The 20530-nt window shown below is 44.8% G+C and overlaps 1 protein-coding gene and 1 long non-coding RNA gene across 3 annotated transcripts; one reads left to right on the forward strand and one right to left on the reverse strand.

Moving 5' to 3' along the window:
* The first annotated feature begins 480 nt into the window (after nt 1-480).
* plxnc1 (plexin C1) lies at nt 481-14267 on the forward strand. 2 transcript variants are annotated; one of them, XM_086103076.1, is made up of 31 exons: nt 490-1636; nt 1756-1878; nt 2681-2815; nt 2899-2999; nt 3137-3242; nt 3326-3491; nt 3576-3678; nt 3779-3854; nt 4017-4058; nt 4151-4284; nt 4422-4601; nt 5675-5783; nt 6016-6195; nt 6274-6441; nt 6521-6617; nt 6712-6813; nt 7589-7692; nt 7774-7815; nt 7889-8013; nt 8093-8291; nt 8664-8810; nt 8980-9148; nt 9256-9356; nt 9439-9511; nt 9826-9860; nt 9941-10036; nt 10138-10301; nt 12063-12210; nt 12273-12413; nt 12493-12567; nt 13316-14267. In XM_086103076.1, the coding sequence occupies exons 1-31, from the start codon at nt 623-625 to the stop codon at nt 13427-13429; spliced, it is 4569 nt and encodes a 1522-aa protein (XP_085959202.1). In that variant the 5' UTR covers nt 490-622; the 3' UTR covers nt 13430-14267. The 2 variants fall into 2 exon arrangements, 1 of the variants encoding a protein (XP_085959202.1); XR_015099209.1 differs by lacking the exons at nt 10138-10301; nt 12063-12210; nt 12273-12413; nt 12493-12567; nt 13316-14267 and having other exon boundaries at nt 481-1636; nt 9446-9511.
* Nucleotides 11948-19519, reverse strand: LOC147185969 (uncharacterized). Its single transcript, XR_015099210.1, has 6 exons — nt 19178-19519; nt 18399-18867; nt 18137-18311; nt 17068-17188; nt 15830-15900; nt 11948-12419 (listed from the first exon to the last, which is right to left on the reverse strand). It is a non-coding gene; the product is annotated as an uncharacterized LOC147185969 (long non-coding RNA).
* Nucleotides 19520-20530: the final 1011 nt, after the last annotated feature.

Below are 20530 nucleotides of genomic sequence, written 5' to 3' on the forward strand. Positions count from 1 at the left end.
ACTTCCTTCATTCCCACCATTCTTTTATCACACCGTTTATATTTATTTTCTTTATCAATGCATCCCTACATACATATGTACTGTAAACGCATACATGGAATAAACCAAACAGTATATTACCGGTAAATGCATTCACGTTTAATTCTAGCCATGAGTAGTTGACTGTCAAACAAAATGTGGGCATATGAACACCTTTTAAGTGTTTGCGCCTGTGTAATGTGTTTACAAATGTGTTTATCCCCGTCACATGTGTGGATGTCGTAAAGCTAAACTCATGATTTCGAACTTACGCAATTTTTGTCACGCTTGCATAAATGCAAGTGTCATGGACTCCATTGGAAGTGTCCACATTAACTATTCTATACATTTTGAACACAAAGTACATTTTCAGTGGTTTAGTGGAGCGCTTCGTATTTTGCCTCGGTGGCGTTTAATTCTTAATCGCTTTCTGTCTTTGCAGCTCCAACAACGGTCTGGGAAAGAGTCGCGATGTTTGACGCCCAGCGCGCGTGCTCCCTCCCACTTGAGACACTTCTCCTCTGTGGCGGCACGCTGCCCGCGTTTACGCACAACTCCAGACTGAGAGCCATGCGAGGCGTCCAGCTGACAACACCGCAAGACGATGCTGCTCCTGCTTCTGTCGACGCCTCTCATCTGCCTTCTCTGGCCACAAGCGGGTCAATGCTTGGAGGAGGCAACGGGTGGACGCTTCATCGTGGACGGGGAAATTCGCCACTTTGTGGCCACACTTGACGGCGTTTATATAGCAACAGATGAGAGACTGTACCAGCTGAGCCGCGGCCTGCGTCTGGTCCACGCCGTCAACCAGACGGGCATCCTCACGGGAAAAAGTGACGGCGCGCTGTTTTCCAGAGTCACGGGAGATTCGTGGAACGATACGTTAAGCGTCACCGTGCTGGTGCCTTTTGTGGAGAACGGCACACTCATCAGCTGCGGCGTGACCGACAACGTGTGCAGCTACTGCGAGCTATTGGCCTTGGCCAACATCTCCACGGTGCTCCACAGGGAGCACATCCCGGTGGGGCCCTACAGGCGCACCAGCGCGTCGGTGGCCTTCCTGGTGTCCGTTCAGAGGGCCACCCGGGACTTTTACATCATGACCGCCATCCAGCAGCGCAAAGACGAGACCCCGCCCAGCATGTGCGCCTCTTTTACGGAGGCCGTGTACATCCATGACACGGATAACAAACACGACGGAGGCATCTTCTCCTTCTCCGGTGACGGCTCCCACCCCCTCTTTAAAAGTAGCGGCGATGTGGACTTCATGGACGGATTTCAGATCAATTCTGTCATTTATCTCTTTGCCAACGTGCTTTCTTCACAACCGGGCGGCAACAGAGTTCGGCTCATATGGCTGCAGGCCAAAACAAAGAAGGTGGACACCATGAAATCGCTGCGCGGGGCGTCTCTGGTCATCCCCGGGAAGAAGGGCAGCAGACTCGTGGCCTCCTCCGCCGTCCCGCCTTCGACACTGTGGGTCGGCGTGTTCAATGTCGACCTAGATCCCAGCAGCACCCAGCTGGCTCTTTTTGACATCGGTCCCGATCTCAAGATAACAACGGATGAAGACCCAGATTTCTGCAGTGCCGTCAAATGCAGCCGCCAAAATTCTGCAGTGAGCCCCTTGCCACTTTCCGCTCCACTAATGAGTTGGCTTCTCGCGTGAGATGTGGCTCAATTGTGTGTGTTTATTGTGCAATGTGTTAGTGGGGGTTTTTTTTGTGTTTGTGACAGCCCAAGGTGCTGCAGCCACTGAAGGTGCTCTTCAGGCAGACCTCCATGACGTCTGTGCTGGCCACAACACAAGGGCCCTGGATGGTCTTCTTTGTCGGGACAGCAGATGGACAGCTAATTAAGGTGAGCGTACACATGCCAGGTTTAGGTGAAATAAAATCTGAGTCAAAACCAAATAGACCAAAAAATTATATATATAAATCTTGACAGAGGAAGTAAAAAAAAAAAAAAAACCACACAACTGTGCTAATGTGGTTTTGCAAGTCGGCACATCCTGTTGAAACGGTCTGTGTTAAGGATTAAGCAATCGCATTCAAACGCATGCGAAACGGGAATTGGCACAACTGCCACCATTTCAGAAAAAAAAAAAAAACGGATGCCGCTGTACTTGTTTTATTTTTTGGGACGCAAAAGGATATTTCTTATGTTGGTTTCAAGTAAAGACGTCAACAACTGTGACTGTCACAGTGTCGTTAAAGTCAAAGAAAAGGAAAAACGGTTTGGATAATGGATGGATGGTAGCATGTCAAAAACTTGCACGCTTGCCTCCTGATATGAGAGGGAGTGAGGCATACAGGAAATGTCATAAGAGGAAAGAACCACTCGGCTTGAAGAAGTCCCGTGCAGATAGATTCGTTTCACTCAATGTTTGTCCCACTTGGACCGCACAAAGTCTCCTTGACAATGAGATGCAACGGTAGATCACGTGCTGGCTCAGCAACAAGCTTTGTGGCTGACCTCAACCGCAAGAAATGCAGCCCCGCCTCTGAAAATTGGCCACACGTGCCGAACATAATGTCACAGATTTGTATTTATGCGCCGCCATTTCGATCTCACTCAATAACTAATGCAAACCGTTTAAGCCCTAGCCAAACCTCAAACCCGGCACGGTCAATTGTCATCGATGTGCGCTTTTGGTTTTCAGCTAAGTGTGGACAAAAACTATCGCAGCACTTGTCCCACATTGCTTTACCGGACGGCTGACGACCGCAAAGTATTTCCCAGTATGCACCTGGACAAAGTGGATGGCAAGCACCTGTACGCGGCCTTTAGCAACCAGGTTTGTGCCCGAACAATTGTTGAAACGCGCGGCTGCGTCAAACGGTGATCGGGTGACGTTATCGCTGAACGTTGTCCCCGCAGGTGCAACGCGTGTCTGTGTCCGTGTGCCACGCGCACAAAACGCTGGAAGGCTGCTGGTCGGCACAGGATCCAAGCTGCGTGTGGTGCCACGCCAAAAAGAGGTTGGACACGTCATCGTCATTAAACTCATTCAGGACCAGCCAATTCTGGACCAAGTCTGAAAAGACGTTTAAAAACGTCTTTGGGAGTGAATGAGTTAATTCAGGATGATGATGAAGATTTTTTTTTTTTATATCAGTTGCACGTTCAAGGACGAATGCCGAAACTCCCACTGGCTGTCCTACCCTGACGATTACCAGAACCAGAGGATTTCCTACACTGTGAAAAAGCAAAGCAGCGGTCAGGTGCAATCGACACCATGTCACCAAACGCAGCTCGTTGTCCAATTTGCTTGTTTTCAACACTCTTAACCCTTCGCCTCTTTCAGATCAGGTTGGACGTCCGCACGCAATTGAGCGCGGATCCCGATGCGGCCACCACCTTCGCCTGTCAGTTCTCCGGAAGTTCTGGTGAGCTTTGCAGCAGGGACAGCCCCGGCCCCGTCTTCCCACAATGCACCTGCATCCTCATCAACGGCACGCTTTCCACTCAAGGTTCGTGAATGACCATCGTCGGTCATCTGTGTAGTGATGTCACCGGTACCTTACGTACCTCCTTGTGTCATTTGAAATAACCAGCGATGAGTGTGACAGTGAAATTCAGGCTGGGGCCGATGAGTTATTCGGAAAGAATCCAGCTGATGACGTGCCCTGACGTCAGGGGCTCACCTTCCGCCGCACCGTGAGTCCGGAAACGCCGATAAATAAAACGCGGTGATCAAATTGGGTCATCGTGCTCCTGTTGCTCTTGCTCAACCTTGGGTGTGACGCTTTCTTTTCAGGTGCCAGAGATGTTTTGAGCTTGGATGCCGCTGGAGCAACGGCAGCTGCGCCTGGGCAACCGCAGGAGTAATGGATGTAAATACTGCATATTATACGGATTTTTTTCCCCCCCGCATCAGTGAAAATTAGAAGCAGCGGCCCCTCATCTGTACTGTCAGTCTAACAATGACTAACATAACCGCATCCATGCAGCCATAGTTAAAACATGTTTTCTTTTGTGTGTGTCTCTTCCAACAGCGCCAAGTTTGCCAAACACTTCAGTCACAAATGAATGTTTTGGTGAGTCTCCCGTTTAACTGTCAACTGCGCTCGCGTTATCTCCTAGATGGAGTTTCAAGGAAAACCTAACAGTCTGTTTGGCTTCCGGTTAGAAGCCGGAGATCTCCTCTGTCACCCCCAACGTTGTGTCTTTCTATGGGCACAACAACGCTGTTTTGTCTGGCTATAACCTCAGCCATGTGACCCGGGTGAGGATCCTGACCAGCATGGACTGCGTGCCACGGGAGTGAGTACTGTATTTCAAAAGCGTTTCGTATTCACACTCGCGCTTCGGGTGATTTTTTTTTTTTTATAAATGTATTTTTTTTTAATTTCGATCTAACCAGCAATGTAACCGATTGCATTTCGACACCTTTTCTCAAGGACCCCCGTGTGGAACAACACCGGCGTGAGCCTGATGTTCCACATTCCCGCCACCCAAGGCAAAGGTGCGGTCCGCGTGTGCGCCGTGCTCCCCGATGGCAGTTGCCACGGCAACAGCGCAGTCACCTACACGTCATCCCCTTCCTGCGCCGCCGTGACGCCGCGCAGCACCTGGAGCAGGCAAGAGTCCTTTTTAAAAAAACATTTTTTTGTCATGTTCATGAGATGACGAAGAATTTTCGGAAAGTCTGAAAGGCACTCAAACACAATTTGCCTTTCGTAGATCGTATAGTTGAACTGTTTTAGGTCAGGGGGCATCTGGTGTGATAAGTCAGCCGCTTCTCAAAAGTGATGTCTTTCACCATCACACTCCTTCCCCTTTTTTTTTTTTTTTTTTTTTTTTTGTGGTTGCAACATCTGAAAGTGGCACTTTCAAGATGCATTGCGCTGTTACGGAAAGTCCAGCAAAGAGCATCGTGCATTTTGGCGTGCAACAAGCCAAACTAATTTGTTGTATCACGGCCGTCCACGAGCAACAATCACGTGGCCGCGTGCGTCTGCTGGACTCTATTAATTGTTTCTGCATGACCTCTGAATCTGTTGAGCTGTATTAGTGGTGATGGCCCTCATGCAGCATCTCTGTTCTGACCCGGACTGTTTTTAATGTACAGTGGTAGCTCTACTTATGAAATTAATTGGTTTTGGAAGAAATTTCTTCATGAGAAAAATGTGTAATTTGAGACGCTTTTTCCATGTAAATGCCCTAATTCGTTCCAAGCCCCCCAAAATTCAGACATACATGTTTTATGAAGCATCAAAATATGGAACAAATACATGTTACACTTAGATTATTGCACAATAAATGAGAGTTGTGCAAAATGTAAAAAGAATCGATTAATGAATAAAAATCATGGTCATTTAATTTTTAACTGCGTCCTCATCGTTTTTTTGGCCCTCTTTAGTTCACGTTTGCTTTTTTTTTTTTTTTTTTTCATTTTGAGTATATTCGATTTATTTTCGTTAACTAGAATCCCCTTGATTCCGAAACATCCTTTCAGTCAGAACACGGTGGGCTCAGATCCACTTTGATACCATTCACGGAAATGAAAATTGTGATTGTTACGTCACCGGGCCTGCTCCTTAGTTTGAGAAGCCATCTCGAAATCTGTGCCTTGACCTCTTTATATGTTGCGAAAGAAAAAAAAAAAAGAGTTTGGCTTTCTCTTCACTTGGCGCTGCTCTGTGCTGTGCAGCGGTAAGAGGAAGGTCACCCTGGTCGGAACCAACCTTGAAGTTGTGGACGGCGTCCTGCACAGTCACGCACGACAGGAAGTCAGCCTTCCCATAGACAGAAACTCCCGGGTGAGCACGCACGCCTTCACGCGCACTTAGCTGCATTAGTCGTCATAAACTTCGGAATGCGGCGTGGTAAATCACGCCAGGATGACATGCCCTGAAAGCAGCATGTAATGCATACATGGGTAATATAGCCTGTAATGTGTCACAAGACTTTTTTCTTTTTTTTTTTTTTTTTTGTTCTTGAAATGAAATGATACCTTAGTGCTACCGTGTGTGTTTTTTGTTTGGGTTGCAGAATCTGACTTACCAGACACCCGCAGCTGAGGGCACCCCGAGGCGTTTTACCAGCAATTTGTCTCTGAAAGTCGCCAATGAAACGCTGGCGTGCGCGCTGTCCATCATCTATTATCCCGACCCTCACTTTACAAGTTTCACCCCCACAAGAACCGGGGAGGACGTTCGCGTCACCATCCAGGTTTTATTTTTCAACCCACATACGTGCCGTCGGCTTTTACGCACCCGCATTCTCATTCGGCTGCGCATTGCGTTGTAGAAAACGTCCGACAACCTGGAGATGAGCCTAAAAGACGTGTGGGCGGCGGGCGTCTACGAGGGCAAGGACTACCCCTGCGTGATGGAAGCCAAAGACACCAACAACCAAACGGACTTTTTCATCTGCCAAATCCGGAGTGTGCCCGATATGAATTTTCGTCAGTTAAAGGTGAATCTGTCGGTGGGTCGGCACCGGAGCGCGCTTAAATTTGCCTGACTGTTTTTTTTTTTTTTTTTCCCCCCTGCAGGTTTTGTATGGAGACAAGACAGTCATGCTGCAGAATACATCCCATCTGTTCTCTCTCATGTTGATCGTCCTTCTGCTGATACCCTGCATTATTGTCGGTTCGTCACAACAAAGCCCCATTGCTAACGAGTAAGTCATATTGCAGTATTCATTTTCTTCAAATTTTTTTTTTTTCCGGCCTCCATCTTGAAGTGGTGATGATGGTTTACCGGCGGCAACAGAAGCAGCTGACCGTGAAGATGAATAAGCGCATGGAAAACCTGGAACTTGACATCAGGAATGACATCAGGCAAGGTGGGTCGCGCTGAATCCAACGGCCACGTTTCCTTCTTTTATAGTTTGTTTGTTTTTAAATTTAAATTCTTTGTTTTATTCAAGCAGGGGTTTTTTTTGAAATTTTTTTAGATTATTCAAGTAGAGGGTTCTTTAAAACCTTTTTAAAAATTCTTGGTTTTATTCAAGCAGGAGTTTTTTTCAATTTCTTTTGTTTATTCAGGTTTTTTTTTTAACTTTTTTAAATTCTTAGTTTTATTCAAGCAGAGTTTGATTTATTTATTTTTAATGGTTTGTCTTAGTTGTTTGCAAAAATAAATGGATGGACAGATACTGCACAACGGAGCATATTTTCACTCCTTAAGGCCCAAACCTTTTTGACCGAAGAGCTACTTTTCGATCAACCAACCTCCCGCCATCGACTCGTGACAGCACACACTCGCATATGCACGCACGCACGCACTTACACACGCATGCCCTGATGAGCAATAGCCATAACAGCCCCGAAGATGAAGGAAACAGAAAACTAAAGTCGACACAAACGTTTGTGAGTTTGCGAAAAGCAAATCACTGCCTGCCTTTTGTGAAAGTGAGACTGTCAGGATGCTACGGGTGCAGTGTGCACTAACACAAAAATATATCATATGAATAACACGCACACCAGACAAGTTTTTTTTGTTTGTTTGCTTTTTTTATATCACCCACTACACCCCTTGCGATCACCTTGGGACCAGTCCACGAGCTACCGGCCTTAAGGTAGAATGTTATCACACCCACTTGACTGTGTCCCTCACAGGTTTTGTCGACATGCAGACCGAAAAGGCGGACCTGATGGAAAACGTCTGCGCCATTCCTTTCCTGGACTACAAGCACTTTGCGTCCAGAATCTTTTTTCCCGAGGTAAATTTGACGCAGACAACATGCCGCCAATGCAAAACGTGCAACTTTTTGCTTCATCCGCCTCGCCCCTCCCCTCCCCAGAACGAAGCTTTGATGGCCTTGTGCATGGCAGACGTGGGCGAGGTAATGATGGACACAAGCTGCTCCTCTTCCTGTTGGCTGGACAGTGACTCACCGGAATGCAAATCTGGATCAGGTGGCTGTGAAGGTCCGTCTCGACGAGTGTTGCCAGGCCTTGTCCAAGCTTCTCCACGACCGGCGCTTCCTGATCAGCATGGTGCACGCCGTGGAGGAACAGAAGAGCTTCACCATTAAAGACAAGTCAGCAAGTCGCTGTTCTTTCTTGTCTTTGTTCTGGACTCCCAACTCCAATCATGTCACACTCTCCACGCTGCCGCAGGTGCGCCTTGGCGTCTCTGCTGACCGTGGCGCTCCACGGCGACCTGTCGTATCTCACCGAGGTGATGGAGGTTCTGCTGAAGGATTTGATGCGGAAAAACGGCGGCGCTCAGCCCAAAATGTTGCTTCGCCGCACCGAGTCGGTTGTGGAGAAACTGCTCACCAACTGGATGTCCATCTGCCTTTACGGCTTCTTGAGGGTCTGTTGCGCTTTTTGGTGTTCACATGCTTATGCGGGTGCGACGTTTATTGTGTAGCGGTGTAGAATTGCACTGATGTGTCTTAACTCATTCAGTACCAGCCAATTCTGGACCAAGTCTGAAAAGACGTTTAAAAACGTCTTTGGGAGTGAATGAGTTAGATTAGAAAAAATGAAAAGGCAACATTCACTGAACCAGATTTTCTCAGTTCTTCCTCCCACACAGAAGTAAGAAGTTTATTTTCAGTTAAGGCTTCAGGAAATGCTTCACTCGATATTGTGCCACTTCCCTCGAGTTATTTCCTCTTTGCTGAGTGGGCGTCACGTCTTGGGCGCCCCCTTTTGACACATCCCGATCGCGCCTTGTGTACAGGAGAGTGTCGGCCAGCACTTGTTCCTGCTGGTCAGCGCCCTCGCGCAGCAGATCGCCCGAGGGCCGGTGGACTGCGTGACGGAGAAAGCGCTCTACACGCTCAGCGAGGACTGGCTACTGTGGCAGGCGCAGGACTTCACCTCTCTGGTACAAAACCACCCTTGGAATGGATTTTCTTTGTTCACACAAAATGATAAAAGAACTCCCAGAAAGTACAGTATTGTCCATTCCCACCACGACATCAAAATGTTTTGAATTTGATTGCAAAAATTGAATTTTCTCAGTGAGAAGAGAGTTTATGTTGTCATGTGTGCAGAGGCTGAAGGTGTCGTTTGCCGTGGGCAGCGGCGGCGAGGTCAGCGAGCCCCTGGAGGTGCTCGCCCTCAACTGTGATACGGTGGAGCAGGTCAAGGAGAAAATCCTGAACACCTTCAAGGCCAAGTTTGGCTTCCCTTACAACGGTCCGCAAACCAGCGTTTGTATTGGTAAGAGTCTGGAGATTCACGTCGGCCGACTCGCAGATTGCGTGTGATTCTGAAACTCGCGTTCATCCGTGCCAAACACATTTCGTGCCTTCTCTGTATGATTGCAGAGTTTGACAGGGGCGGCGTCTTTGTTGCTCTCGAAGAGGTGGACGCAAGCTCTGAAGTCATCGGGGAGGTGACCATGCTCAACACGCTCGAGCACTACAAGGTGACGAGAGAGAGAGAGAGAGAGAGATTTATTTTTTTGGACAAGCTGACTGCTCAGTGTACTCTGTTGTTTTTATGTGGAGGTTCCAGATGGAGCTACCATCAAGGTCCTTTCGAGAAAAAATCCTTCGGTGAGCCCCCAGAGTAGTCTAAAAGGTGGGTTGACGGCAAAACCCAAGCATGTCGCGAAGACATCGTCAAATGTGATGCACTGCACTTATTTTGCCATTTTCATTCGCTGTCAGTCATGTTTTCTTTCAAGATGTAATTCTTGAAGACATGTTGTGTACCATGACATTCCTTACCAAACAATAATGGATCATAAGACTTTTTAAGGATGTGATGTGTGACCTCACAATGGTACATGTATGATTTTTCACGACATGGACGAAATACAAATTTAATATGACGTAACATATTTTGATGGTGACATCTTGAAGTTAAAAACGGCTTTCATGTTTTCCTTCCAGATGATCAGGACTTTTCAGGCAAATACTTCCACTTGGTAAGAGGCGAGTTGTGACACGATGCGCACGGCACCTTTTTGTGATGACTCGGCAATAACAAACACGAGTGTCCCTGCAGATTGACCCTGACGTGGACGAGAACAGGGGGAAGGGTCCGGAGAGGAAGAAGTTAAAGCTGAAGGAAGTGCATCTCACCAAACTGCTCTCGACCAAGGTGCGATACTGTTTCCTCAAAGTCGGTTCGTTTTTTGTTTTTTTTCCCCCCCTCCGCAAATCAACCACAGGAAATCACAATGTGTGTCTGTGTCTTTTAAGGTGGCAGTGCATTCATTTGTAGAGAACTTGTTCAGGTCTATTTGGGGGCTTCCGAACTGCAGAGCGCCACTGGCTGTCAAATATTTTTTTGACTTCCTGGACTGTCAAGCAGACAACATGAAGATCCCAGATCCCGATGTGCTGCACATTTGGAAGACCAACAGGTGTGGAACTATTTTATTTATTCTTTTATTTTTTTACACCATGACAAAGTATTGTTCTCATAGTCGTTAAAACGGCATAACAGGATTCAACAAACGTGACGCACATTGGTGCCAGCCACAACAAAAAGGTGTTAAGTTGCGAAAGCACTGCAGCATAAATCTATATTGCGCTCGACGGTGAAGGTGACGAGAGTAGGTGTCCAGAAAAACCTTTGAATATATAAACAGTGACTGTGAAGACAACAGATGAGGCAAAAAAAGAAAACAAGTATCGTAAGGCATTTTCAAAGAATGACTATGCATAGTAAGGAGTTTTTTGGGGGAGGGTTCTTGACCGTGAATAATGAGGCATATTAAAAGACACCCAATGATTGGCATAAAAAAAATTCCAGGTCGAGAGGCATTTTTAAAAAGACACCCATTGAAACAATCATCATGAACAGTGACATGTTTTTTGGTTTACTTTTTATTTTAAATGACGATGTATTGTGAGGTGTCTTTTAAATCATGATAACGTATATACTCAGGCTTTTATTGAACAAAATCGGGCATAGTAACCGGGCATAGAAAGCCTTTTATTAAAAAAAACGACCTTGTATGATAAGGCGTTTTTTTTTGTTAACAGCAAAAAAACAACCCTGTATAGTCAGGTGTTTTTACAGCAAAAACAGACAACGTATAGTCAGGCATTGTTGTCAGCAAAAAAAATGACCACGTTTTTGAGCCGAAAAAAACGACAGTATAGTGGGGCATTTTTGAGCCGAAAAAAACGACATAGTATATTAAGGCGTTTTTGAGCCAAAGAAAACGACAGAGTGTAGTAGGGCGTTTTTGAGCCGAAAAAAACGACACAGTATAGTAAGGCGTTTTTTGCTTGAAAAAAACGACATAGTATAGTAAGGCGTTTTTGAGACGAAAAAAACGACATAGTATAGTAATGCGTTTTTGAGCCGAAAAAAAAGACATAGTATATAGTAAGGCATTTTTGAGCTGAAAAAAACTACATAGTATATAGTAAGGCGTTTTTGGCCCGAAAAAAAACGACATAGTATATAGTAAGGCATTTTTGAGCCGAAAAATTACATAGTATAGCAAGGCGTTTTTTGGCCCGAAAAAAACGACCATGTATAGTCAGGCATTTTTACAGCAAAAACGACAATGTATAGTAAGGCATTTTTTGCGGCTCAATCACGTCCATGTGCGTTTTTCGTGGCGCAAAAACGACCATGTATAATAGTGTTTTTCGCAACACAAAACGACCATGAATAGTAAGCGTTTTTTACAACAAAAACGACCATGTATCGCAAAGCGTTTTTCGCGGCTCAAACACGGCCATGCATCGTGAGGTGTTTTTCGCAAATTTAACACAAACATGTATAGTAAGGCGTTTTACGCAGCTGAAAAACGACCATGTAGTTAGCCGTTTTTTCTCTGCATTAAAAAAAGCCCAACTCTCCATGGCCCTCAAAAAACCCCACATACAATAAGTCCAAATATTCAGGGTCAAAATGTCTTACTAATACCATGCGTGTCATATTAAAAGAGTCATACTATACATCTCAAAAATGAGGCTGTAGTTGTACTCCTGCACACATAAATTTCAGACTACAACACCAAACATGTTGAAAATGAAGTTCGACTGCAAATGACCATAAAACATCAGTCTCATTTTATTAATAATTGTCACATATCAATGTCGCCGGACAATTTTCACAGAAGGGGGTTTGTATGATCATTAAAATATGACATTCGCATTTGCAGTTTACCTCTGCGCTTCTGGGTGAACATCCTCAAGAACCCCCAGTTTGTCTTCGACATGGACAAAAGTCCCCACATGGACGGATGCTTGTCTGTCACCGCTCAGGCCTTCATGGACTCCTTCTCCCTCAGCGACACGCAACTCGGCAAGGTGAGCCGCCGGCCGGCACGCCCGCTTCCTTGGCGAGCGCGTTGAACGTTTCCGTCTCGCAGCACGCGCCCACCAACAAGCTGCTCTACGCCAAAGACATTCCCAAGTTCAAGCAGGAGGTGAAGACGTACTACAGGCAGATCCGAGAGCAGCCGCCCATCACCCGCGACGAGTTCCGCAACTTCTTGCGGGAGGAGTCAAAGGTGACCCTGAACAAAAGAAACAGATACAGTCAATGCGAGAAAAGTGTTCTGACACATACGTGCGTTTGCTTGCTTTCAGAAGCACGAGAACGAGTTCAACGAAGGAGCTGCGCTCAGGGAGCTTTACAAGTCCATCCGGAGATACTTCGCAGAGGTCAGTGCACCTTTATTTATTGCTGCCACGCTAGTTCGCTCGAACTTTGACATCTGCATTGGGCGAAACAAATGTCTTCCCGTTCGGGTCACTGGACGAGCCCCTTGTGTGTGTCTTCTTTTGAAATGGTTTCTAAACATCTGGCCTAATTGCTTGTAAACTTCATAGGTGTCAAATTCAGGTCCTGGGGGGCCGCTGTCCTGCATGTTTTCCAAGTCTCCGTGTTGCAACACACGTGATCCAAGTGAACAGGTTCAATGTCAGGCTTCCGCAGAGCTTGCTGATGATCTGGTCATTTGAATCGGGTGTGTTGCAACAGGGAGACCAGCCAGGACCTGAGTTTGACACCAACGGTTTAGAAGTCACATTCACAGGACTGCGCCGGAAGAAACGGCTTTATTTTGTCTGCCCAATGCAGAAGTCAAACTTGCCACGGTTTAAAGTGGAAGTTGAATTTTCTTCGCACTTGTACGTATTGTGTTTGTGGGAAATGAAGTCACCCCATTTTCAGCCAGCCACAGAGGCAGACATGTCATGCGCAACCCCCTGCATATGTCTGCCTCTGTTGGTGGCTGAAATTGGGGTGACTTCATTTCCCACAATACTAACAGAACGTACGCGTGCGAAGAAAAGGTGAAACTCGACTTCCACTTTAAACCGTGGCAATCATGTAAGGTAGTGTGGCAGCAATAAACCTGTGTGTTAAGAGCAGGTAGACGCACACTAATGTTGTCCCTCCCGCCCACAGGTCAGCGCCAAGCTGGAGGAGGACGGCGCCCCAGCTGAGGTGAGGGAGCAACTGCAACGGGTGAGCGAGGCCTTTGAGGGACGCAGGAGCTGCGCCTGGATGTCAAGCAACTAACGAACTGCCGTCAAAAATGTTTTGACAAATAAAACTGTACGACCATCAAGTGTATCTGTTGGAAAGCGTTTTTAGTTCCCCCCCTCCCCCCAAAATGTGGGTGGAGCCTACAGCGTGAACTGTACACCCCTTGGTTAACATTGCAGGATGTTGATGGACTACGGACCCAGGGGCCATTTCCAGGTCCCGTTACCCTCCCCCCTCTGCTACCCACCCACCTCCCCTCCTTCCCCTGACTGCCCCTCCCCGCCCACCCCTTGGTCCACGGTGGGGGGCGGGATTAAGGACAAAGGAGCCATTTCTGGCCCCCCAGTCACCCAACCCCCTCGCCCCCACCGCGGGCTAAGGGGTATCCGGGTCTAGCACCCAGGCCTCCCTTGGCCCAGGATGGGTGGGGTTGAGGACCAAGAGAGCCATGGTCCCCCCTACTGCCTCAACTCCACCCACCCCGGGCCAAGTGGGGCCCCTGGTCCAGCCCGTAACCCCCCCCCCCCCCAAAGTTTTGGTACTCATGTGGTGCATGCATGGAGCCGAGAGACCACAAAGATGGCTTCCAATCTATGTATGCAATAAGAAACTTGGATGTTACAACTGTAAAACAACACGTATGTATGTATCATGTCATATGTTGTTTGTGAAGTCATATCATGGGCAAATGTCAAGTAATAAAAACAAAGTTTGTGAAGTGACTTGAGACATTTTTGATGCAACTATTGTAATCAAATTGAACTTTATATTTTACACATACTATGAATATGTGGACAAAGCAAATAGGATTCATTTTGTCTTCGTTTTTCCCCCTGTCAAGACTGAAAATAAAAGCTCCAAACTGCTCTGACAGCGTCTTGCATCCTTTCTCCAGAATGATGTCACTGTTCTTGCTGGTGGCCATTTTGAGTGCTCAGGGTGCCCTCTAGTGGACAACGCCACGAACAACAACAACACATCTACTCAAAAAACTGCAGTTGACAATGCAAAACGTCCTCAGAGCTGGTTGCAATTTTAAATCAGTCTTCACGTCATGTGTCATGACAAAGTGAAATTAAGGGACAAAATTGAAGACAAAATAAAATCTATTAGCCCTCCCTCCCTTTTAACGAAGTACATATTCACAGTATGTGCAAAATATTAACTTGAATGAGCTGTCCCCCTCAAACTAATTAGCACGCCTCAAATTAGCTTATTCATCTCACCAAAACCTTTCCAACATGTCTCAAATAGGGCTGGGCGATTATTCCATTTTTAATTTACATTTTGCCTTGTCATGATTACAAAAACATCGTAACGGAAGAAAAAAAGTTTGTTGCATGTAGCTGTCAAGCGCATAAAGTTTAAGGTTTCCTTTTTTTTTGTGCCTGTTTTTTTTCATTTTGACTTTTTTTTTTAATTCAGTTAGCATGAATTACTTTTTAGCGCATATGTTAGCTTTTTTAGTGCCTCATTTCAATTTTTTATTTTTATTTTGCTTAATCAATGGAGCATTTGTTGAGTGTCGGGTTAAATAAAAATTAGAATTCTCAAACAACCGTTTGACTTTCCTTCATCCGTACAAAGGTCAAAGCAATTTTTTTTCGACTTGTTTTGTTAGCAAAATAAATACTTTATAAAATTAATTAAAATAATGAATGACAAATCACGTTTATTATTTGGTAGCAAAATAAATACTTTTTAAAAATTCATTAAAATAATGAATGACAAATCACATTTATTATTTGGTAGCTCAATAAATAAATACTATAAAATGCACTACAATTACAAATGACTAATCAAGTTTATTAACGATGACGTCAATGTAAATCAAAAATGATTTTTTTTTTTTTTGCCGTAATCGCCCAGCCCTACTCGCAAATAAGTAACTTCACAAACTTGTCTTTAACTACGCATTTGAAATTAAGATATCCTTTCTTTGTCCCGCAATGGGGAAATTTACAGTCGGAGTTCAGAAAGGAAACCACTAGGTAGGGAGAGGGAAAAAAATCACGCTTGAACTATCCTCTTCTGAACGCGGTATTAAAAAAAAGTACTCGGCAACACGGAAGCTAGTGGGGGCACTAGCTTCCGTGCATACCTTCCATCCAGGGGAAAGGGGTCCAAATAGCGTTGTTTGTTTTGGAGGGACGGCCGCCAACAATTTCAGGTGGCCTTGAGTCCGTGACTGTATCACTTCACTAGCGCCGATCAGCCAAATCCTCAATTCCTTTCCGAAGCGAAAAGTCCGACTTCACAAACAACACATGATATGATACGTACCGCCACTGCTTCTACAGGAGTTGCATTTTAGTTTCTTACTGCATGCATAGATTGGAAGCCATCTTTTTTTGTTTTTTAAAATCTCCCCTCTCGGCGACATGCACACATCACACGAGTACCAACACTCCTGACCCTGAGAAGGCCACTTACCCGAGAGGCAGGACGACGATCCCCACGGGCCCTGTTGGATCCCCGAGCGGGCCGCTTCAGACTCGACGCTCCTGGAAGGACATATCATAAGTCGTTTCATAAAAAGGTACACACAGTATATGCTAACTGTGACCAGTAAACTGACTGAATCACGACATGGTTGAGATCAGGCTCATTTTTGTCGAGAGGCTTCAAACTGCTCATAATTGGCAACACCATTATCAATAATTGTTATTGATAGCTTAGTAGGGCGTGAATACGCTGGTCCACTCAACTTGAGGACAAATTGGAGTGGGCGTGGCCCACGAACTGAGACGAGTCAAGTCAAAGGCGGAAGCACAAGATACGATTCAATACTTCCCTCTGGCGGACATTTTGAGTAATTGCAGCTAAGCGCTGGGCTGCTTCGTTTGGTCGGTCAGGCGCTATTATTTGTCGCAATTACATTTTATAACGTGTATTTTTTCAGTCGTTTTGTTCTATACTGTTTTGATACGTGCCTAAGTGCAATCCATGCGTTTACAGATTGTTTCACAAAGCAAGAAAACCGGAAGTGATGACGGCGCAGATGTGCCTGGTGTCATCTTACAACTGCACTGAGTGATTTTTAGGCCACGCTTGGTTGGTAAAGTTTGGTGAATTTGCCGGAGTGAACGCCTGAAAGACTGCAAGTCAAAATTTTTAGTAAGCACACAACCCAGATTGAACTTCATAAACTGCCTTTTCAAAATTTGTGGTTGAGTTGCTTAGTTTTGGTTCAAAAAAATACTTCATTGCAATATCGGACAGGAGACAGATTATTTTTCAAAATAATTCATTCTGCACTATGCATTGCAATTAGGGGCGTCCCAGTCAAGCTTTTTTGGCACCCCAATCCGAGTCTTTGGTTTTGAGGATATGCAGATAGAAAGTCCCGATCCAATAGCTCAGCAACACATTAAGAAATAAGAGCGTAGTCAAGATTTTGGTATAATTGCTCAGCTAGAAAACAGTGTCGGTTAAAGATAAGAACGTTACGAAAGTTCGTAATTTGACTTAGTATTAAGAAGAGCTAGGAGATTGGGAAGCAGCCTTTTATGCTTTTACGCTTTTATGACATCAAGCTAGGAAGGTGCTGTTCAATAGTCTGGTCATATTCTCATCAAGATGGTCGCAAGAAGTGTCAATTTCGCCATAATTGTCTTTCAGACTTGTCTGCAAGTTTGTTGGGCTCAATGAGTTCAGATTTCGGAGGGTACCTCTTGGAAGTCGTCCACAGCTGGCGACGTCTGTCGGAATGACGATGGTGGTGGTCGGTAGAAAAAGTCTGGGTCTGCCACATCATCTTCGTCAGCAGTGGCTTTTTTGCCCCAAAAATATCTGCACAAAATAAATCAGAAAACATAGTGCATTAGCATCAGCGTCATTGTGAATGTCAACATTATAGGTCGCAATCTATTTATGCATATTTATTTTGACACGTATAGGTACAGACAGAATGCAAAGTATTAAGTAATTGAATGAGGCTAAACGAATGTCTATTGCGGCAGGTATGCACATTTCGTCGTTTTGGATACACATTTGAGAAAAAGACGCAAACAAACAAAAGTTTGGAAGTGCGCGTTTTTCATGGAGCCATTTCGCTCGTTTTAACTCCGCCAACGCGCAAGTCCTCAGCCAATGATATACGCGCGATTCGGCGACTTACTGTGATTATTTTCGGAGTTACAACCTAAATTGTGCGAGAAAAGTTTGCGACAAGTTTGAATCGCTGCCCTCGGGAAAACACGGAAGTGTGTCGTGTGACAAAACTCCGTTGATTGGTCGAATGCTGGAATAACGCCACGTGACGTTCATGATCAATGCTGATTGGCTGGTACGAGTCATGTGATTTTTCCAAGTTCTTAAAACTAGTAGTTTGTGCAAATGACTAAATGTAGTTTTGTGCTAGAAAATAATTGATATGCGGCTCAAAACGCGCGACGAAAAAAACCACCGCGAAAAACACCTTACTAAAAAACCTCGGGCCATTTTCTACAATAAGCGTGTGCGATTTAAGTAAGTAGTACAGTATTTGCGCCCTGAGACGCCATTAACCCTCGTTGATTGGCTAGGTCTGAACCACGTGGTTCTTGGCACGTTAAGTAAACAAATGAATAATAAAGAACCGAAGACAATATCGTCATCAACAATGTTTTTAACCCCCAGATAATTAAGGCTGCATCATTAATTTGCTAATGGACATAAGTGACAACAACGAACAAATGGCATAAATATGCCACAGCATGCTTAATACACACACAGAGCGTTAATGTTTCGAATACTCACTCAAAAGATGTCGACATTTACAGGTTAGCTCTGGACGTTTACTCCAACGTATCGACTTATATCCACTCCTTCAGTGAAGACCATAGACATGTGCTTGAGGAGGTTGCCCCTTTGCTGGGAAACGTCAACGCGTCCGCCATTTTGTGTGTCTGCGCTGCCCTGTCAATGGACTTAACTTCGGGAAGAAACAAAGTGCAAAACGTTTATGCTCACTCTTCAGGTATACGTTTGTGGCCATAAAAAACGAGTCTATCAATCGTACATTTTAAGTGATTTATTTCACCATGTGCAAATTTCTCCAATGTGCCTGGATGACCGATCATGGCATCACGCTCAGCAAGCAGCCTTGTTGTCGTCACCAAACCCGGACTGATCACTGAATGATGTCATACATTCGCCCATGTGACACGTTTTTTGGAGGAGGGTTGTTTGTTTTTGTTGGGGGGGGACGGGGGGACAGACACAGAACACTTGTTTTTATCATCACAAGTGAGATATGAATCCATCATTCATGCAGTAGTCCTCCAGATGTCCAGTTCGCAGAGCCACACACAGTGCGACATTACGTGTCAATGAAAACAGGTGTTTAAAAAAGGCACATTTTCAGTGTTTGAATTAAAACACAGATGTCGTACGTTGTTGAATTCAGTCGAAAGATGAGATAGCATTGCCATTGGGATGAGCAAAACTAGTAACCCATGTTCAGTCTTCAGAGTCGCTTCATGGTCACCCTTGGAAAGAAAAAATATATAATCAGTCAAAAATAAAAATAAACAACAATGAAGAGAACATATTCAAGGGAACGTGCTGGCACCCTTTGAAATTCAGTTCTTTGCAGAAATTACTTTTAATTAAAACGACCGGTTAAATTCAGGGCAAATTCTAAAAACAGATTACGAGGTGATGATAAAATGTAATACTATGATTATTATGGGTTTTACTCTGTACGTGTATCAAGAGTATATTGCAAAACATGCTGGTCAGTTTAGCCACTTCCGTAGACGCCCACTAACTTGCAAAGCCACAAACGTCTCCACTTACGATTTTAGGGTACGAGGAAATACATAATCAGAAAAAACACGACATTAAAGGCGATGAAGAGCCAAAAGTCGAACCAGTACGAGTGTTTTGGCAAAGACAACGTGGTTTCGTTGAATTTCGCGAGGTCCTCGTCTCGCTTGAGTGGTGACAGTCCCATGTTTGCCTGTCGTAAAATGGTGCGTTCAACGACGGGGTGAATTCGGAGATATTTCCGTTACAAAAAGGGGAAGAGATTCGCATGATGCTGAGTCCTATTTTGTTCAAGAGTCATTTTTATTGAAGTACATGGCTGCGTAAGTTATTAATATGCGCAAACGTCGAATGTATGCGAGTAACTGCCCGTATGCGCAAGATAAAATATTTTTTCCATTTTCGAGGTACTTTGAACGCGACTCACGCCCAATTCCGGATGTGGACATTCAACTGAAATGTTCTTCATAAACAGCAGAGGGCGCAATCAATTCAGCCCAAACGGGCGCTGCCCCCAAACAACTGCAGAAGAAATTGAAAGAGAAGGACAACGAAACAAAATCAGTGAATCAAATTGTAGTCAAACACTAAGAGGAAAAAAACACGCACAATTTAAGTTTATCGCAGTGCTAAGATCTATATATAATAAACACTCATGAAGTCTGTGGAAAATGTCACAATAACTTCTGTACTCAACGGACTCAAGAGTTGTACAATCTCGAGGGTGCACTAGTGGAAAGCGGTCTTCACTTAAAGCTTAAGATTCCACTACTAGTATCATTTTTGACAGCATGCAACAAATGACCCTTACTAGTAAACAACTGTGCTCAACTACTACTGCTAGTAGTTTTTGGCTGCTTCTGCTCAACCCGTATTGTTTTGTGTTTTTTGTTATTGTAAAGTGTCCTTGGGTGTCTTGAAAGGCGCTTATAAATAAAATCTAATATTATATTATTATTACTGCACTGCAGTTTATATTCGATATCCATCTTTTTTGTCAGGAGTCAGACCAAGAACAACTGTCTCACTGATATATCTTTTTCACTATACCTGTGCCGCTTTTCATCCACAAGTACACAATTAAACTTCCCGAAACTTAAATAAAACGACTATTACACTCGTATTCAGCCCAGCTAGTAGTCGCAAGGGGGAGACAAAGTCCAAGTCAAGAATAAATGCAAATACTGTATAGTAGCGTACTGTACTGTAAAATTAGTAACACAAAGTCAAGCTAGGTAATTAAGTTCGTTTGACGAAATGTGATAGTTTCTGGTTTGTTTGTTTTCTTATAATAAACAAAAACAGTTTTAGTGTGCATTAAGTGGTGTTGTTTTTCCCCCGTGTTACAGGAAGGCGAACTGTGTGTGTGTGTAAGCGTTGCGC

This window comes from Hippocampus guttulatus, chromosome 22 (genome assembly GCF_054856545.1).
Source record: "Hippocampus guttulatus isolate MCC_2025c chromosome 22, RoL_Hgut_1.0, whole genome shotgun sequence".
Lineage (NCBI taxonomy): Eukaryota > Metazoa > Chordata > Actinopteri > Syngnathiformes > Syngnathidae > Hippocampus > Hippocampus guttulatus.

Bases quoted from the DNA above. Each gene is read 5' to 3' on its own strand.
- plxnc1 (XM_086103076.1), top strand. From the start codon at position 623: ATGCTGCTCCTGCTTCTGTCGACGCCTCTCATCTGCCTTCTCTGGCCA. The intron at 4,285-4,421 runs GTGAGTACTGTA...CCTTTTCTCAAG, and splicing joins ATGGACTGCGTGCCACGGGA to GACCCCCGTGTGGAACAACA. The intron at 8,014-8,092 runs GTCAGCAAGTCG...ACGCTGCCGCAG, and splicing joins AGCTTCACCATTAAAGACAA to GTGCGCCTTGGCGTCTCTGC.